The sequence below is a fragment of the Trichoderma atroviride genome, chromosome 3 (assembly GCF_020647795.1).
Source record: "Trichoderma atroviride chromosome 3, complete sequence".
NCBI classification, from domain to species: domain Eukaryota; kingdom Fungi; phylum Ascomycota; class Sordariomycetes; order Hypocreales; family Hypocreaceae; genus Trichoderma; species Trichoderma atroviride.
In genome coordinates this window covers 2,362,813-2,378,639 of record NC_089402.1, presented here as the reverse complement: position 1 = coordinate 2,378,639, position 15,827 = coordinate 2,362,813, and the positions used below count along the sequence as shown (strand labels likewise).

The following is a 15,827-nucleotide window of genomic DNA, read 5'->3' as shown; positions in this document are numbered from 1 at the left end:
TAAGTCAAGGTGGAAAAATATCCCATGGCATAAGTAAAGGAAGAGAGAACGGATCGAATTTAGCTCCCTCTTCTCGACGGTCTTGGTCTTGGGTATCTTGGCTTTACTGTGGCTCTCTCCCCGCATTGGTATCATCTTCCACAGCCGTATTATCGTCCCTTCCATCAGGGTGCGTCGTTGCCATCTCCTCATTCAGCCTATTCAGCGTCTCGCGTCGTCGTTCGCCTTCGTCAACCACCTTCTTCAACACGCCCATGCGGCGCTTGAACTCCTCCGTCAGCTGATCCACGTCTTCGCGGCCGATAATCCCAGCGGCAGAACCACCGCTGCTCGAGGAACCGCGCAGATTTGCGTTTGTAGGCTTTGTATCGGCGGGGACGCCTTCGCGCTCTACGCCCTCGACACGAAGCATCACAGACGACGAGGCGCCTTCGTTATTCTCGCCCTCGTCGCCCTCGTTGTTGCCGCTGCCGCTGCCGTGCTGCTGGAGGGACAGCTGGGACGCCGTGACGGCAAAGTCGGGCGTCAGGCTGGACGCCCAGGAGACGGTCCATTTGCCGCTTGGGTTCGCGGGCGGCGCGAGATCGACGACGAGGGCGCGGTGCAGAGGGTCGGTCTGCGGGGCGGTGAGCACGGCGGAGGCGTCGTCGTCGCTGAAGAGGTAGTGGACGCGCGGGTGGACGGTGGTGTTTGTGGTGGTGTTTGTCAGGAGGGTGAAGATGGGCTCGAAGGGGGGGCATGTGGTCCGACGAGGACGAGGGCGCTGCAGCGTCATTGTGGTCGTTGAGGCTGTGGCTGAGGTTGGGGTCGTAGTGGTGATGCTGTTGATCTTGTCCCTGTAGGGCAGCTGTTGACGATGACGCTGCTGCTGCTGCTGCTTCGGACGCGGTCGTTTGCCGATGAGGCTGAAACTGCGGGTGCCGCTGCCGATACGAAGCGACGGACGGAGACGGCGACGAGGCCAGGTATGTCGCAGAATCGTGGTCTGCTGCTCTCGCAGGCACCTCCCGGCCTGGACTGGACATGTTGATGTGTAAAAAAGAAGTCTCTCTCTCTCTCAGTGTGCTGTGGCGTCTCTGTGTGTCTCAACGGTGACGACGACATGTAAGAGCGGATGGACGAGGCCGCATGAGGCGCATCTTTAAAAGGGGGATGGAAACAAACGAGAGAAGAAGAAAAAAATGGCCAAGGAATAAACAATCAAAAAAAGTAGGTGGCTCTCGTTTTAGGACCCCCGACTTGTCAGCCTGGCACTTGAGCTGAGCAACTCTTTTTTTTTTTTTTTTTTTTTTTGGGTTTGCTTGTGTTGGTTTCTTGCCTTGTAGGTAACGATTTTTAAGGCTGAGCGGCTACCGGATGCGTCACCGTCTGTCACTGGGTCCGTTACAGGCAAGGTGCCTCCCTCCATAAGAGTATCGATAGCTGGAGAGCTTCTTCTTCGGATTCCACGCCCCCCCCGTTCTTCAGCTCCAGTTTAGAAAAGCCACTGCCGTCAAGAGCTTCCAAAGCTGCGGCTGTAACATGATTCATCACGATTCGACGCCCGCTACGACTTAGGCAAAACTTCCACATGCTACTATCTGAGACATTGTCCTCTGCATCTGCATCTCCAATCTCTTATCGCCACGTGAGGCTCATGCATGCAAGCATCATATGTCATAAAGACCTGGTAGGCGGTTTTATTTTTTTTTATTTTTCCCTTCTGTTTTTAATATGGGCCGGGGTGGGCTCAAAAAAAAAAAAAAAACAGAGCTTCTCCCTATCCACAAACCCTATCGAGAAGGCAAGCCAGCCACGTCTTTCGGGCAGGATTTTGCGTAAATTTTGAGGCAGTAGTATGTTTTTTTTTTTTGCTTACTGCTTATCTGTCTTATGAGGTGACTTTTCCCATGTTTTATTTCCCTCAGTATCATCGGAATGCTTAGCGTAAACATATCATGGAATAATACTGCCTTCTTTCTCTTCCCTTTCTTCTAGCCTAATTGGCCTCTGGGAAATATAGCATCACCTACATAACCTACCTAACCCCCAAAAAGCCATCACGTCTACGCCTCACGGAGCTCGCCGGGACCGCTCAAAAATAAAATAAAAATAAAAAATTGCCATAGAGTTTAGCAGTTGACCTGCTTCCGGCCCCAAGCAGCCAAACACGAAGAGGCACAGGCGGCATTAGTCCGAAGTGACAGGTAGTAAGCAGCGCATACATGCAAAAAAAACTAAACTAGACTACATACATACAGACATACATGGCTGTAACTCTTACGAACGTCAAAGAAGTAGGAGAAAACTGCAACCCAGTTTTTAGCACGCATGTGCTAATGTAGTGCGTCTAAAAAAAAAAAAAAGATTTAATCCTTCTTGCGGCGAGTGCTTCTCATTCTCACATGTCGAGCTTCATATGCATCACGACGAGTAAAAAACACCTAGGCGTATCGTAATCTACAAGGCCATCACCAGGTCAAAAACATCTCCATAAACAAATCATCCCCAGCTCCTCCCAGTCTCTCTCCATCTCACCAAACTCCCAACGCAACTCTCGTCCCGTCGCCCAAAAGCCCGAACTCGGCCGCCCTTCGCTCCGCCCGTGTGCATCTGCTTCCAACCAAAGCGTCACCAGCCGATGGGCTTGCCTTTCCCTGTCAAGCTGCCAAAAAAAAAAAAAAAAAAGGGACCCCCAAAAAAGAAACGGAGCCAGTCAAAAAAGACAACCGCCATAGCTCGCAAGGCCCAGTTTTTTTCATTTGTCTTGTTCAAAGCAAGCCCGTATAGTACAAGTAAGAAGCTCCACGAGACACACACACACACACACACACACATACGCACGGAAGAAAAAAAGAGGGGAGAGCAGAGGCTCCAAATTTCTAATTGCAGACCCAGAACGTCGTCTTACCCCAGTTGGCCCAGTTGGGCGCCTTCGGATTTGAAACGCACCACTGCTGAGTGACGTTTTCCCATCTGCTTGGTGCCACAAAAATCCTCCTTCCTCTCGAGCGTGTAGAGCCACGATAATGACGCTATGAAGAGCGATGGGGCTCGTGGCCAGCTAGCCCGTCGAATAGCGGAGGGCATCATCAAGCTTAGATGCTGCCAGGTGGCGCGTGGAGAGAGCCAGAGACAGAAAGAGAAAGAGATTGGACGTCTATTACCGTAACCAGAAGAGGAAGAGAAGAAAAAAAAGCCAACAACGCCTGCTCCCGTCTATTTGAAGTCTATAAAGGGATATCATCATAAGATATTCGTTTTTCCGTTGCGCACCAATGGAACCCGCGCATCTCCTTCTATTTTCTTTCCCCCCTGATCCACTCCGGCTTTGCCAAAGCATGCTGTTTGCTTCCGCCCAAAAAAAGAAAAGTAGACGAAGAAAAAGAACAAAAAGAACATTCGTTACCACGTTACCGCGTTATGGGGCCACAGCTGGAGATGAAGTTCGGAACGCCTTCCTGCGGCCACGTCCGAGTCATGCAGCACCGCTCGTGCGAGCCAAGCCACCCCTCCCATTGATGCCATCTGCTGGCACTAGTAGTAGCGGTAAGGCGAGAGTCAATAGGCGTATGCGTAATGAGAATTCGATATGTGCCACACGGGCACAAAACAAAAGAGAAAACGAGGCGGAGAGAGACGTCATACCGACACTCTGTGCCTCACGAGGTGTGTAGAGCGCGGAAACCAGCCGCAATCAGACTTCGTGCTTGATCTCGAGAGTCAGCCGGCCCGTTCCAGTAAAAGAGCCCCTGCAATGTTAAAAAATTTGATAGTTAGCAACCAATTTGTGTCTCACAAAGATTGGACAAATTTGAGCTCCACAAACCCCTAATCCCTTTTGCTTGCAAAATTCCGCCTTGACCTTGACCGTCTCGGGGTTGTCATACGTGACAAACCCCCCCATCACCACCGACACATTGGGCCGCAATGTAGCGCCTATCCACAATCTCTTTGCATCCCTTTCGTGGTAATTCGCCGTATTCGAATGTGCCATCTTGCCCGCCAACACCGTTAAAGTCCTGCCCTGGTCCATTGGCCTTGAGGAAGCTTCGTCCGTAGGTCGGGATCCCGAGCAGGATGCTCTTTGGGGGGAATCCTTGGGCAATGACATAGGCCACGCCAGTCGATGCTGAGGGTTCATCCTTGTTCATGGTATATAGCTGGGCGTGATGGCCAGTCTTGGACGTCCACGTGCCGAAGAAGTCATATGCCACAAGGTTGATGTAGTCAAGGTACTCGGCCGCTGTGCTGAGGTCGATTAGTTGGAGAACCTCCTTCGCCGCAGGGAGGACAGCTGTCAAAATGAAGCGGTCTTCTGGCATATGAATCCGCACTGCTGCCAGCAAGGCCAGGAAGTCGTGGCCATGCTTAGCTTGGGATGGAAACTCCCAGGCAACTATCCAGGCAGGCCAACAGTTAGCTAAAGACTCTTGTATGCGGTGAAGGTGAGAGAGAGAGAGTGTGTGTGTGTGAACTTGATCTCCGTGCTTCATCTCTCTGTTCATCCCTTGTCTTGTCCGTCTGCACTTACTGTCAACGCCATCGAGCCCGGATGCTTCCACGAGGCCAAGGGCAGACCGGGCAAAATTATCTCGGAGGAGAGTGCTTGAGGCAACAATGGGGAACACCTCTGACGCAGTGCTGCCGCCGATAGATAAGACGACCTGCAGGTGAGGGTGCCTCTGCTTGAGATGCATCAAGGATCCCAAGCCACCCTGAACACCATCCACTGGCGCTCTGGCATCGGCCCACTCATCGCCGAGCTGGGCCACACGTCACAAGTCAGCAGCCGAGCAACATCATGCAGGTGAAATATTCTCAGCTTTTTCCGAACCATTGCGCGGGAAAAGAAGCCGCTCTGCCATATGGGTGGTCTCTGGGACTTTGTCAAAACTCACAAATACATTGCCGTCCGCCGTCACGCTGGCATACGCATAATACACGTGGTTGATGCAGCTGTAATTGAGCATTCCCGGCGAATCACCTTGATATATTCTGCTGCTAGGGAAATAGACTGCATTGGTGTACATAACTCTCGCCACACTCGTGGCTATGCGTGACTTGCGGGATGCGGCGGCGCTCATCTTGTTATCGGGCTACGGACAGAAGAACCGGAGGCGAACGGCGGTGACGGAGGAGACGGCGACTTCAGCAAGGCCCGTAACCGTGGACAGGGTCATCAATTGGGAGCTGAGCGTGAAGCATAGAGCAGTGGCAAGGGATGCCCTCAGGGTTCAAGAGGGGGGGGCGAAAGGAGCACGAAAGCAGCAGAATGGGACAGTTTTGTAGTAAATCGGCAACATTGTGAAGATCCAACCTCCAAAGCCCTGCCGGAGACGTGCTACCTGGGCCGGGGCTAGTTCCGGAGCTCACAAAACGACCAAGACAGAAGCCCAGGTTAGGCATCAAGGGGGGGGGAGGGCCTTGCTGGGGCTCGATGCCGGCGTGTCGTGTGTTTCTTGGGGGCATGATTGCCAAACACCATTTGCACGCGGCGTGGTACGGAGCACTCACTCATACGAGCATACACCGATATAGCAGGCAGAGCCAAAACCCTAGGCCGAGCAAAAGACCTGCGGTCCGGGTGTGGGACGGGCGAAGAGCAAAAGTCGAATAGCATGCTGAAGTGGGGACCTGGGGGGTCTCTGAATTGTCTTGGGCACTGAGCACAGAAAGATGGGACACAGGTACGAGAGAGAGAGAGAATGCAAATTGCGCACTGGGAGAAAGGGCATTGAGGGTCCAGACAACGGCCTGAGAGTGGCCAGGGTCCAGGGAGAGGATGAAGACAGCCACGATGCATGACATAATTGCGGGGATTCCAACTGCTGACTTGCGTGGGAAGACGAGAGTGACATATATAGAGAGAGCAGAGGGCAATGACAGCATGCGTGGGATGGCCAGATCTTGGAGTGTTGGCCGGAGACGGTGCTCGGTGGTCGTAGTGAGCCACCACCAGGCGGAGCCGAGTCCTATTCTGCCTGAACGTATCAAGAACGAATGCTTGGCAAACGTGGCCTCGCACATATCAGCATCCAGATATAGCCATGGCCGTATTTTAACTCATTCGCTCGCTGTTGCCATGCCCAGGTGTTGGTATAGGTGCTGTGCCATCGGCGATCAGAGTCGGGTGGAGGGGGGTGGATGATGGCGACCCGTTGGGAGAGCTAAAGGCAATGGCTGGAAGGCCGAGAGTTTAAGCCGCCCGGATAGCTAAACTGATGAAGTGGACATCAACCAAAAGGCCCGTTCATCCCAATCCAGGTACCGCTACCGCTCTTTTTGCGGCTACTGCCGCTGCAGCCAATTCTCTTTGCTTGAGACGTCTGCAGTCTCTTCATGGTTGACCTTTTTTTCTTCCCTCTTCCCTCTCGATATCTCTTCTCGACCTCCTTCTTAATCTTTCCGCACGGACTCTGGGTCCTAAAATTGGGCCGCCTTCACCCTTGTTTCGTTGTCGCTCTGGCTCAGGATTCGTGGCTTCACAGGCGCTCCTAAGCGCCATGGCTACATCATCCATGGACGACGGAGAAGGTCCGTGTTTGCCTTTCTTGACCGCCGGGTTGCTCCCTGCTTAATCGTACATATTTGATTGACGTTTAGGCCGGCAGCCGTGAAGTGAGACAGCCAATGCGTCGGCCTGACGGCTCAACCAAATCTCTCCGATTAGCCAGCCCGCTGCTGGCAAGGCGAGATGGCGCTTCGCTGGCGATGATGAAGCGCCCTTGACCGGCAAGCTTGACCGAGACATGTGGCACATCTCACGTCGAATCATGTCAGATTGAGAGTATGCTTCGTCGTGAGACAAGGGCGTATTGGAGCGGCGAGGCCGAAATGAACGTGGAGTTGCTCCATATAGACCATTACGTCTCCGTCATGAAGGAATAAGACACGGAATTGAGCGTGCATCTCCTTCGGCCCATGCTAAAAAGCTTTTTGCTTAATAGGAAACCCTAGCAACGGTATTATTTGTAAAATGCTCACTGTGAGACGCCGGATGTAAGAACTTGGCCGCAAACATTCAACATAATGTGATAATCTGACACCGACGTGACTAGTATTTACCTTGTTGTTCGGCCAAAGCAAGTCTGAGTTGGCATGGGGCAGTGTAAGTGTGAAGTGGACAGGGAAGAGGTAAAAGTGAGGCTCTTGGAGCAGGCTGGCAAGTCACGGCATAACCAACTGCAGGGTGAGTCGATGGCCAACCGCGCGCAAGGCTGTCGAAAAGTCGTCTCAGACAATGACTCTCTTCTCCTCTCTGCAGCCCTCTTCTCCCGGTCGACCTTTTTCTTTCCTTCTTTCTTGAGTCTCATACATGTTGTATGCTCAGTCCGGGAGAGACGTGGTGACGGTCAGATTCTTTGTATAGACTGCGAAAAGGATGAACCTCTGTTGCCGGCCACCATATGGAGTAGTATAAAGAGGAGAATGACCATTTCTCCATTCGAGGGAATTTTTTTCCGATCTACTGCTCGGTCTCCTCCCGTCGATTGACCAATGAACGGATAGGTAACGTAGAACATTCACCGTCGAGGGCCGGCCGTGGTCATTAATGTGCTTACAAAGTACAGACTCGCTTGGCTAATATTGAAGCTTCCCACAACCTGCATGGCCCCCTCGAGGAAGAGGTAGCAGTAATGACTAGGTACCGTCCTGCTAGCTGTGCTTTCAGACAGGCAGCCATGCTTTCAAGCTCAAGCACGGATTGCATTTTCTCCTTTCCCAGCTCAAAGGATTTGTTGACTCGTGATGTGCAAGAGCACGTTGGCTTTCAAGCCCTTTGCGCGTTGGTCTCTTTCTGCTCTGCTCGATTTGAAATCACCGTTGACTCATACGCTAGATATCGGTGGGATTGTGAGAGCACTCTTAGCCCTAGAGTGAGGATTTCGTGTTTCGCTTGCCGTGCTGTGTGCTTCGTAGGCGCCTTGGTTAGTCATACTATGCCATCATGCCGCAAAGGTCGCGATGTTCCAGAGCTGAGTTTCACACCTGGGGCATGTTGCATCCGCTACGACATCAGCCGCTGCACAAGCTATACGTGCCGCTGCACAAGATGCTGCACAAAGCTGCACCGGTTAAAGAGCCACAACCGCCGTCAGCCTGCAGCTGGTAGCTGGTGTTGCTAACAGTACATGCCATACTGCGTAGACGTACGGGTATGGAGAAACCCTGAACAAGTCTCCGATGGCCACCGCTAGGGCATGGCGGGGGATGCTCGAGCACAGGTCGCGATCCTTGCTGCGTGGTGGCCACAAAAGATTTGATCCAGGCGTCGTGACTGGATGGGCAGGCACAGGCACCGTTTGTGGCTGCCACGTTTTGATGTCACCACTGGGGAAGGAAGAGCCGAGCCTACTGCGTCCCTCCCATCCTCCCTCCATCTTGTGGCCTATAAGAGCAGCGTATTCAAGAGTGCCGGTAACGGCAGGTATGAAGGCTCTGCTGCTCCCTGTTGGCTTATACTCGCGATTACCCAGTTAGTACATTGCGCTGCTGCTGCCCAGGCAATCGCTTGGAAGTACACGATGCGATTTGGACGCTACAACTACAGGTTTTTTGTACATGTGCTTGGCAATTCTGCGAGTGAGAACACGCCACTTGCAGCTGGGAATCACTGCATCTCCAGGGTTGCTTTGCTTTCCAGCTGACCTGCTGATACCTGCTGATACCTCTTGATACCCAACAGCAACCACCGACCGGCCAGACCCGATGTATTCACGTGTGCACCTGGTTTCTGCTGTATGGAAGACGCACGGAGCGCTCCTCTATGGAGATGTGTGCAATGATCCTTCACTGCATGCCTTGGCACTTATCTTGCCCAGACGTGGTGGCCTTGTTGCGTCCAATGATGCAGCCCGCAGGGATCGAGGGCTGGATTACTGCTGCTACTGGGTATTACTACTGGGACTGCTATCTGCAATCTTGGATGAGAGGCACAGCCCCTCCAAGTGGGCTCAACAGGCTCTGGATGGCTTGCTGCAACACCACGTTTTCGGCAGCTGTGATGGGAGAAAAATCTGAAGCGAGACAAGCCAAGCGCGGCACATTTGGAGCACACCACTTGACGGCCCTCGTCTTGTTACTGGTCCTTGGACGATGGAGACGGAGCACGAGCACAAGCACGAATGCTATCCATCTTCTTCAGCATTCCCCGCTTGTGTAGCTGCATATACTATGGTGCGTGCCGCTCGGGGAGGATCTCGGATGCTGCCGGGGTGCTTTTAGCCCTTCTTCGAGGCCCGAAATAGGACAGGCCTCGGGTGTGTTGCATCGCGGGTATCACAGCCAACGCGTGGGTGTTCGATGATTGCCTGGTGACGGGAAGTACCACCACTCGATGCTACCTCACTCATGGGGCGTTTTGCGCTGCTATTTGCTGATCCCATCACAAAGGCTGTATCGATGCCGTCAAGTTGCGCGGGACTGCACAGAGCTGGGTCGGTGCGGCTTCTTCCCTTTTGCGAAATTCACTGACAGAGACTCGAGCAGGCCATATCGCTCCATGCCTATATATCCCACGATACTATAACACTCATGTCGATGGTATTGATAACCACGATGCAGCGTACTGCTACAAGTGAGACTGCGACATACTTGTGCGTGTAAGCAAACCAACAGCCTCTCCGTACTACACACCATCTGCACGCCGTCTGCGCGCCCGCAGGCCCGATGTTCGTGCTGCCACTTCCGGACCCTGCTCTCTGTCCAGTGCCGCGGATCGGGCTCGTCCGGCTGCTGCCTGTTCATTGCTTGTGTATGCCAGTATCGGACGCCTGAATCGCCGGCAGGAGGGATTGTCTGGGAAGCATCTCCTACACCACACTTCTGCCATCAGTCTACATTGGCTCGAAGAGCAGGGGCACCGTAATTCATGTCTGCCGTGCTTCTGGATTATCCACCGGCTGCGAAATTAGCAACAGGCCTGGGCAAACTGACGGCGAGCCGTGTTATACAAGGGACCGGCTGCGCGCCTAGATGTGCCATGCCAAAGGCTTAACCGACTGCGACTAGTGCTTAATCTCTGAGGATTCAAGCTCCGCCAATTAAGCGCGACGGCGGGAAAAGGAAGAGAAGAAAGAGCTCTTGGGCTGATGCAGGCTGCTGCTCACTTGCATTACACCGAGGTGCCAAGCTGTGGTTGTTGCTGACCCTTTCCGTCTTCCTCGGTAGTTGCGCGTCAAAGTACTTGTAGCTTCTGTGCAACGGCGGAGAAGGCAGAGATGAGAGGCTAATTAGGGGACCCCCTCATCTTGACGGAATATGCCTGCTAGTGCCTGGCAGGGAAGCGTTTAAAAGGGACTCGCTGCTAGCAGTAGTCTTTCTTCAACGGTGGAGCTTTCGAGGTTCCACTTCGGTCCTAACCGTCTCTCTCTTAAGGCAAACAAAGGGTCATGGCTCCGTCTGCGTTCAAGTCCAACCCAACTCATTTACCCACACGCTTCCTAGGGCACCATGTATGACGACGATGACACCACGTTTTCGCTGGTGTCAACAGCGTCGGTGACGGATGCGACGAGCGTCACGACGCGGACAGAGCTCGAGAATGCGGACGACGACATTGATTTCGAAATCGACGACGCCACGAGCGACTTCGAGAGCGGCTGGGAGGTTTCATCAGGGCCGTCCACCTCCGTGCCCCCGAGCGTTTACGAAGACGAGATCGCCTACGGCCGGCGCTATCATGGCTTCCGCAGAGGCATCTATCCCATGCCGAATGACGAGGTCGAGCGTCACAGAGAGGAAACAGTCCACGCCCTGTTTCTCCAGCTAATGGTACGTCCTGCTTTGCTTCGCGCGCCGGCGTATGGCGTATGGCGCAGGATGCCTTCAGCCTCGCGCGGTGCTGCCGAGCATCAACCACCTACTTGGGTTATCAAATGCTTAGAGGGATAATTTGGGTTGTAGGGCGGGCATTTGTTCTATGCCAACATTGGCGATTACCCCCAGAAAATCATTGACATCGGAACTGGCATTGGTAAGTCGCTTTGGCGAATCGCTGTCAAGTACTTAAATGCTAACAAGCTCTTGAACAGGCATTTGGCCCATAGATGGTATGACAAAACTTTTTGCATATTCGCGTGCATACCGGCGCAACGGCTCATTCTTCTCGGCGCATAACTAACTGATATCCTTCTGGTAGTCGCTGATCAGCATCCAAGCGCAAGCGTCATTGGCACTGACCTTTCACCCATACAACCACCATGGGTGCCTATCAACGTGCGCATGTTTATAGAGGATAGCGAGGAGCCCGAGTGGCTCCACGGATCAGATTTCGACCTTGTACACTTCCGACAAATGACTCATGTGTTTCGAAACCTTCAGGGCCTTCTCACCAAGATATATCCGTTCGTACCCGTCGTTGCTGACGTGCACCCTTTCCGACCCTGAAAACAGTGGCTAATTATTTGGGGGGATAGACATGTCAAGAATGGTGGCTGGGTGGAATTCCACGAACTCATTTTTGAAATCCGGTGCGACGATGGATCTATGAAAGAAGACGACCCCCTTCGAGTGTTTATCGAGACGATGAAAAATGGCTTGCGAGTTTACGGCATCAATATTCTTACCATCAATGAGCTTGAGCAGATTCTTGGAGAAGCTGGATTCACAAACGTCCACTGCATCACAAAAAAGGTGCCGATATCGACCTGGCCGCGCGACAAGACACTGCGAGCTCTAGGCGTTTTCATGAAAACAACCATTAACGATTCTCTTGGAGCCATGGCCGCGAAACCCCTGGCAGCCCTCAACCTCTCTCCAGCACAACGAGTGGCCATGCTGGAAGCAGCGCGAGAGAGCCTGGACGACACCTCGATCCATCGTTACATCAACTGCTGTGTCTGTTACGCGCAAAAGAGAGAAGGCCACTATGCCGAGACCCTCTACTGAGCTGTATCGGCGTACTTGGCCTCTGCTTTCCTTTACGTTGTTCGCTATGATTTTAAAACGCTGGATTTTTTTCCCTCTCGGATGGGACACTCAATCTTTAACAGGGGTTACACCCTTGATCTGCACTTGAAAGTGATTGGCCTGTTTTATTTGATTTACTTTTTCTCATACGGAGTTGCAACGGGATTTTCTATTAGAGATTGTGTATAGGGCTTATTGCTGGCATCAAAAAGCTTTTGCGAGTCTGCATTCAAATTTTACTTATAAGGGGTGGCCTTGTCCCTTTTTTCTGGTCTACCATGCATATCTTTGATATATATATATATACTATATAATAATACCCGTGGCACTGCAATGCCGCTTATAGGATTCATTTCGCACAGCCTTGTGTCACTATTTGCTGAATCGATGGCTAAACAATGAGCAGAACGAGAACCAATGCCAGTACAGTCGACATTTTATGAGCCAATAGCTTCAGGGCCAAGTATGAGGTTAAGAAATCTTCTTTACGATACTATGTATGAAGAGCGCAGATTACTCACCCTTTGTAGGACGTCCCATGAGGTACTGCTACAGTAAGATAGACATGTGGCTGACACATCCGCGCTAGTAAGTGGCCGTAGCTTTCTGATCCAATTGCTGGCCCAAGAGCTCCAGCTTTTCGCCTCTCATCATCCCTGCACAATCACCACTACAACAGCTCTTTATCGTACACCACTGAATTCACCATCAGGACATTGTTTCTCACTATATATACCTACCAAATCGATAGATAACCCGCTAATCAGCTGCAAACACCCCATCCCGGGCGTTTCTGCCCAAGCCAACCCCTCCAAAGACCAGCAAATCGACCACCATGGCCGCCACAACGACCACCTCGTCCTCGTCCAGAGACCCCGTCGCCACCATCCTCAACCACGCCGCGCATTCCTACAGCTTCCGCTTCTCACCGTTCCTCCGCCAGACGTACCAGGTCGGCCTCTCCCCCCGACCGGCCGATATGCAAGGCCTTCCAGGCGGGCAGCTGCCCCAACGGCACGCGCTGCTCGGAGCGCCACGTCTCGGACGGCCGCTCCAAGGACGGCTCGCAGCAGCAGCAGCAGCAGCAGCACCCGTCGGGCGGGCTCAACTCGCTGGTGTGCAAGCACTGGCTGCGCGGCCTGTGCAAGAAGGGCGAGCAGTGCGAGTTTTTGCACGAGTACAACCTGCGTAAGATGCCCGAGTGCAACTTCTTCATGCGCAACGGCTACTGCTCCAACGGCGAGGAGTGTCTGTACCTGCACGTCGATCCGCTGTCGAAGCTGCCGCCGTGTCCGCACTACGACATGGGCTTTTGTCCGCTGGGCCCGCTGTGCGCGAAGAAGCACGTGAGGAGGAAGGTGTGCGTGTACTATCTCGCGGGCTTCTGTCCTGATGGGCCGGAGTGCAAGATGGGCTCGCATCCCAAGTGGTCCAAGGATCTGGAGAAGCCTGTGCCCAAGAGCGCGGAGAAGAGCGAGGATGAGGTGAAGCCGGATATGCGGCAGATGTTTGGGGGAGACGATGATGGGGATCGGTTTAGGGATGGGGGGGAGGGGGGAGAGGGAGGATCGCGGGCATGGGAGACATGGAAGGGGAGGAGGGGGGAGATGGAGAGGCGGAGGGGGGGCGGGGGAGGTATAGGAGTAGGGGCCATTGAGAGGATGCTGAATGGGGGGGTATGATTATGATGTGGGAAGAAGTTTGGGAGGACTCATGGTTGTTACGATATATATATCATTGCTTTACTTTTCGAGCCCATAATGATACCCCACTGGGATAGAGGCTATATGGGAGGGAACAGGTTTACTTGGTTTCACATTGAGCGTTATATAGGGAAATTAGCATACGGTCTTCTGGAATAAAGGGAAACACGAGAGGATCCAAGTATGAAAATGATTCAATGAATGAGTGATCAAATTTAGTAAAAAAAAGTCGTGAGCGTATCTATGTACCGTCAATGAGTATGAGAGTGGGTTTCCTTTCCATGTATACATAAAACATCCAATCGTTAAATACGGGCTTTCAACATATATATAATATACCCATAGTGCCAACTGTTGGCCATGCTGTTCCGGCAGGCTGTGTGCGTCATGAAAATCCAAGAAATAAAAAGGAAAGAAGAATGATTTGTCTTTCTTTTTCTCTTTTTTTACTCCTTTTTTTTGTTTTGCTTTTTTTGTTTTGTTTTTCATTTCTGTTGTGAGTTTCTTAAGGAGTGGTGGCCTCAGGAGCAGGTTCCTCCCACTTGGCAGTCTCCCCAGAGTTCCAGACGTTGCCCTCGGACTGAACGGCAATAAACTCCTTGGATTCGGAGATGGATCCCTCTGCGCCCTCGTCGTCACTGCCATCCTCGGAGCCTTCGTATGAGCTCGTCTTCCAGGTGGAGAGCTCATCGACCTTGCGGATGCCCATCATCCATGAGACGATGCTTCGGGGGGGCCCATCGGCCGACAAACCCGTAGATGCTGGCGCCGAGGCCGATGCGGACGGTGTCAGACTTGACGGAGCCGTCGATGACGTCGAAAACGGTGGCATGGAGATGACGGAGAGAGCTGCCTTTCAAGCCACGGATGCGGGCCCCGGAGATGGCAGATGCGGTCTGGGCGACAAAGTTGCGTCCGTAGACGTGTCTGGCACCATCGGGCCAGATCAAAGTGTCTTCGGGGTTTCCTGCGCTGGTCACCAGGCCCTGAGTTGGCGAGCCGGTGCGGATCGGCACGAAGCCGGAGAAGTCAAAGGTGCCGAGCTGCATGTGGGTCACGGGAATGTCGAGTGGTCGCAGTTCGGCCGTCAATACCTCGGTGAAGGCTGAGAGAGCGGAGCAGACGGTGGCCTCGGGAGCGTGGAAGGGTGGGTTGATGGAGGAGATGATGGAGGGAGTAAAGACCAGGACCTTGGGAGGGACCCATTTCTCGCCAATGGGGCCGAGCCTTGATGTGAGCAGCGGCAGGAATGTCTGGATGGTGAGGATGGGCTGCAGCAAGTGGGTGTTGAAAAGGTCGGCAAATGCTGATGGAGGGATGGTGGCGATGGGAGAGGTCTGGTAGTGGAGGCTGGGAATCAGGAAGACGGATTTGAGCGTCAGCTGGTTCGGCTTGATGTTGGGGCCTGGAGCTCTGGGAGATGTGAGGAAGTGGGCGAAGCGCTCAATGGCGAGTCCGGCATTGGGAGGCTGGTAGCTGTCAGCAAGTGTATCCTTCATTTTTGCGACTTACACACAGCAGCTTCGGCTGTAGAATTGAGTCTCTGGGGCAAGGGGGCAAAAGAGGCTCACATTTGTGGTGTCAATGGTGAGAGGCATAATGTCTGGGCGGGAGAAGGACTTGACGGCGGCCTCATCTTCAGTGGCATTGCAGACGATGAAGACGATGAAGCCGCGCCTCTCCATGTCCAGAGCCAGCGTCTTGGTCAGCGGCAGTCGAGGCGACCCCGCGATAACAATGACCTCGCTGCGGCCGCCATTCTTGCTTCGCTTGGCCCTCCGCACCTTTCGCACGTATTTGTTCTGCTGGTAGCCTTTGTAGGCGACAACGCTGGTGATGACGACGGCGGTTCCGATAAGGTACTTGTTCCTTGAGAACCAGTTCTGCAGCTTCTCGATGCTGGACAGGGGCACGACAATGACCTCTGGCTTGGGAGGAGGAAGCGGCTTCACAATATCGGGCAGCCACTCGACCGTCGCCAGCCTCTCGCGGACAGCCTCGGAGGCTTTGTCGACGCCTTTGTCGATGAACTCGGCGGCATTATCCGTGACTCGACGAAAGTGGCCCGAGATGCTCGAGAGCTAAGAGGCAAATTTTGAGGTTAGCAGCCGCGGCTATATCTCGGCGGGCGAGCTGATGGGCGAGTCTTACCACGTCCATAACCTGCTGGTTGTTGTCGGACGACATGATGGGCCTCTAGAATGAAGCGTGGAGAAGACGAAGCGGAGGAGG

The 15,827-nt window shown here is 53.2% G+C and overlaps 7 protein-coding genes across 7 annotated transcripts; 4 read left to right on the top strand and 3 right to left on the bottom strand.

Annotated features, from left to right (window-relative positions):
* Positions 1–103: 103 nt before the first annotated feature.
* TrAtP1_005995 (uncharacterized protein) lies at positions 104–775 on the bottom strand (the record flags this gene model as incomplete). The annotated part of the gene is made up of 1 exon (XM_014082659.2): positions 104–775. The coding sequence occupies one exon, from the start codon at positions 773–775 to the stop codon at positions 104–106; it is 672 nt and encodes a 223-aa protein (XP_013938134.2).
* A 3,088-nt stretch (positions 776–3,863) lies between these two features.
* Positions 3,864–5,066, bottom strand: TrAtP1_005994 (uncharacterized protein; the record flags this gene model as incomplete). The annotated part of the gene is made up of 3 exons (XM_014082658.2): positions 3,864–4,378; positions 4,514–4,745; positions 4,881–5,066. 3 exons carry the CDS (start codon positions 5,064–5,066, stop codon positions 3,864–3,866), a joined length of 933 nt encoding a protein of 310 aa, XP_013938133.2.
* A 1,419-nt stretch (positions 5,067–6,485) lies between these two features.
* TrAtP1_005993 (uncharacterized protein) lies at positions 6,486–9,563 on the top strand (the record flags this gene model as incomplete). The annotated part of the gene is made up of 14 exons (XM_066112939.1): positions 6,486–6,516; positions 6,594–6,600; positions 6,653–6,747; positions 6,973–6,981; positions 7,041–7,090; positions 7,141–7,171; positions 7,247–7,259; positions 7,709–7,768; positions 7,823–7,836; positions 7,903–7,910; positions 8,131–8,138; positions 8,273–8,410; positions 9,376–9,419; positions 9,472–9,563. 14 exons carry the CDS (start codon positions 6,486–6,488, stop codon positions 9,561–9,563), a joined length of 600 nt encoding a protein of 199 aa, XP_065969025.1.
* Positions 9,564–10,434: 871 nt separating this feature from the next.
* TrAtP1_005992 (uncharacterized protein) lies at positions 10,435–11,871 on the top strand (the record flags this gene model as incomplete). Its single annotated transcript, XM_014082657.2, has 5 exons — positions 10,435–10,755; positions 10,888–10,957; positions 11,016–11,033; positions 11,123–11,327; positions 11,400–11,871. 5 exons carry the CDS (start codon positions 10,435–10,437, stop codon positions 11,869–11,871), a joined length of 1,086 nt encoding a protein of 361 aa, XP_013938132.1.
* An 856-nt stretch (positions 11,872–12,727) lies between these two features.
* On the top strand, positions 12,728–13,084 carry TrAtP1_005991 (uncharacterized protein; the record flags this gene model as incomplete). The annotated part of the gene is made up of 1 exon (XM_066112938.1): positions 12,728–13,084. The coding sequence occupies one exon, from the start codon at positions 12,728–12,730 to the stop codon at positions 13,082–13,084; it is 357 nt and encodes a 118-aa protein (XP_065969024.1).
* Positions 13,085–13,106: 22 nt separating this feature from the next.
* TrAtP1_005990 (uncharacterized protein) lies at positions 13,107–13,812 on the top strand (the record flags this gene model as incomplete). The annotated part of the gene is made up of 1 exon (XM_014082656.2): positions 13,107–13,812. The coding sequence occupies one exon, from the start codon at positions 13,107–13,109 to the stop codon at positions 13,572–13,574; it is 468 nt and encodes a 155-aa protein (XP_013938131.2). The 3' UTR covers positions 13,575–13,812.
* Positions 13,813–14,281: 469 nt separating this feature from the next.
* TrAtP1_005989 (uncharacterized protein) lies at positions 14,282–15,782 on the bottom strand (the record flags this gene model as incomplete). The annotated part of the gene is made up of 3 exons (XM_014082655.2): positions 14,282–15,064; positions 15,167–15,676; positions 15,747–15,782. 3 exons carry the CDS (start codon positions 15,780–15,782, stop codon positions 14,282–14,284), a joined length of 1,329 nt encoding a protein of 442 aa, XP_013938130.2.
* Between the last annotated feature and the right edge of the window lie 45 nt (positions 15,783–15,827).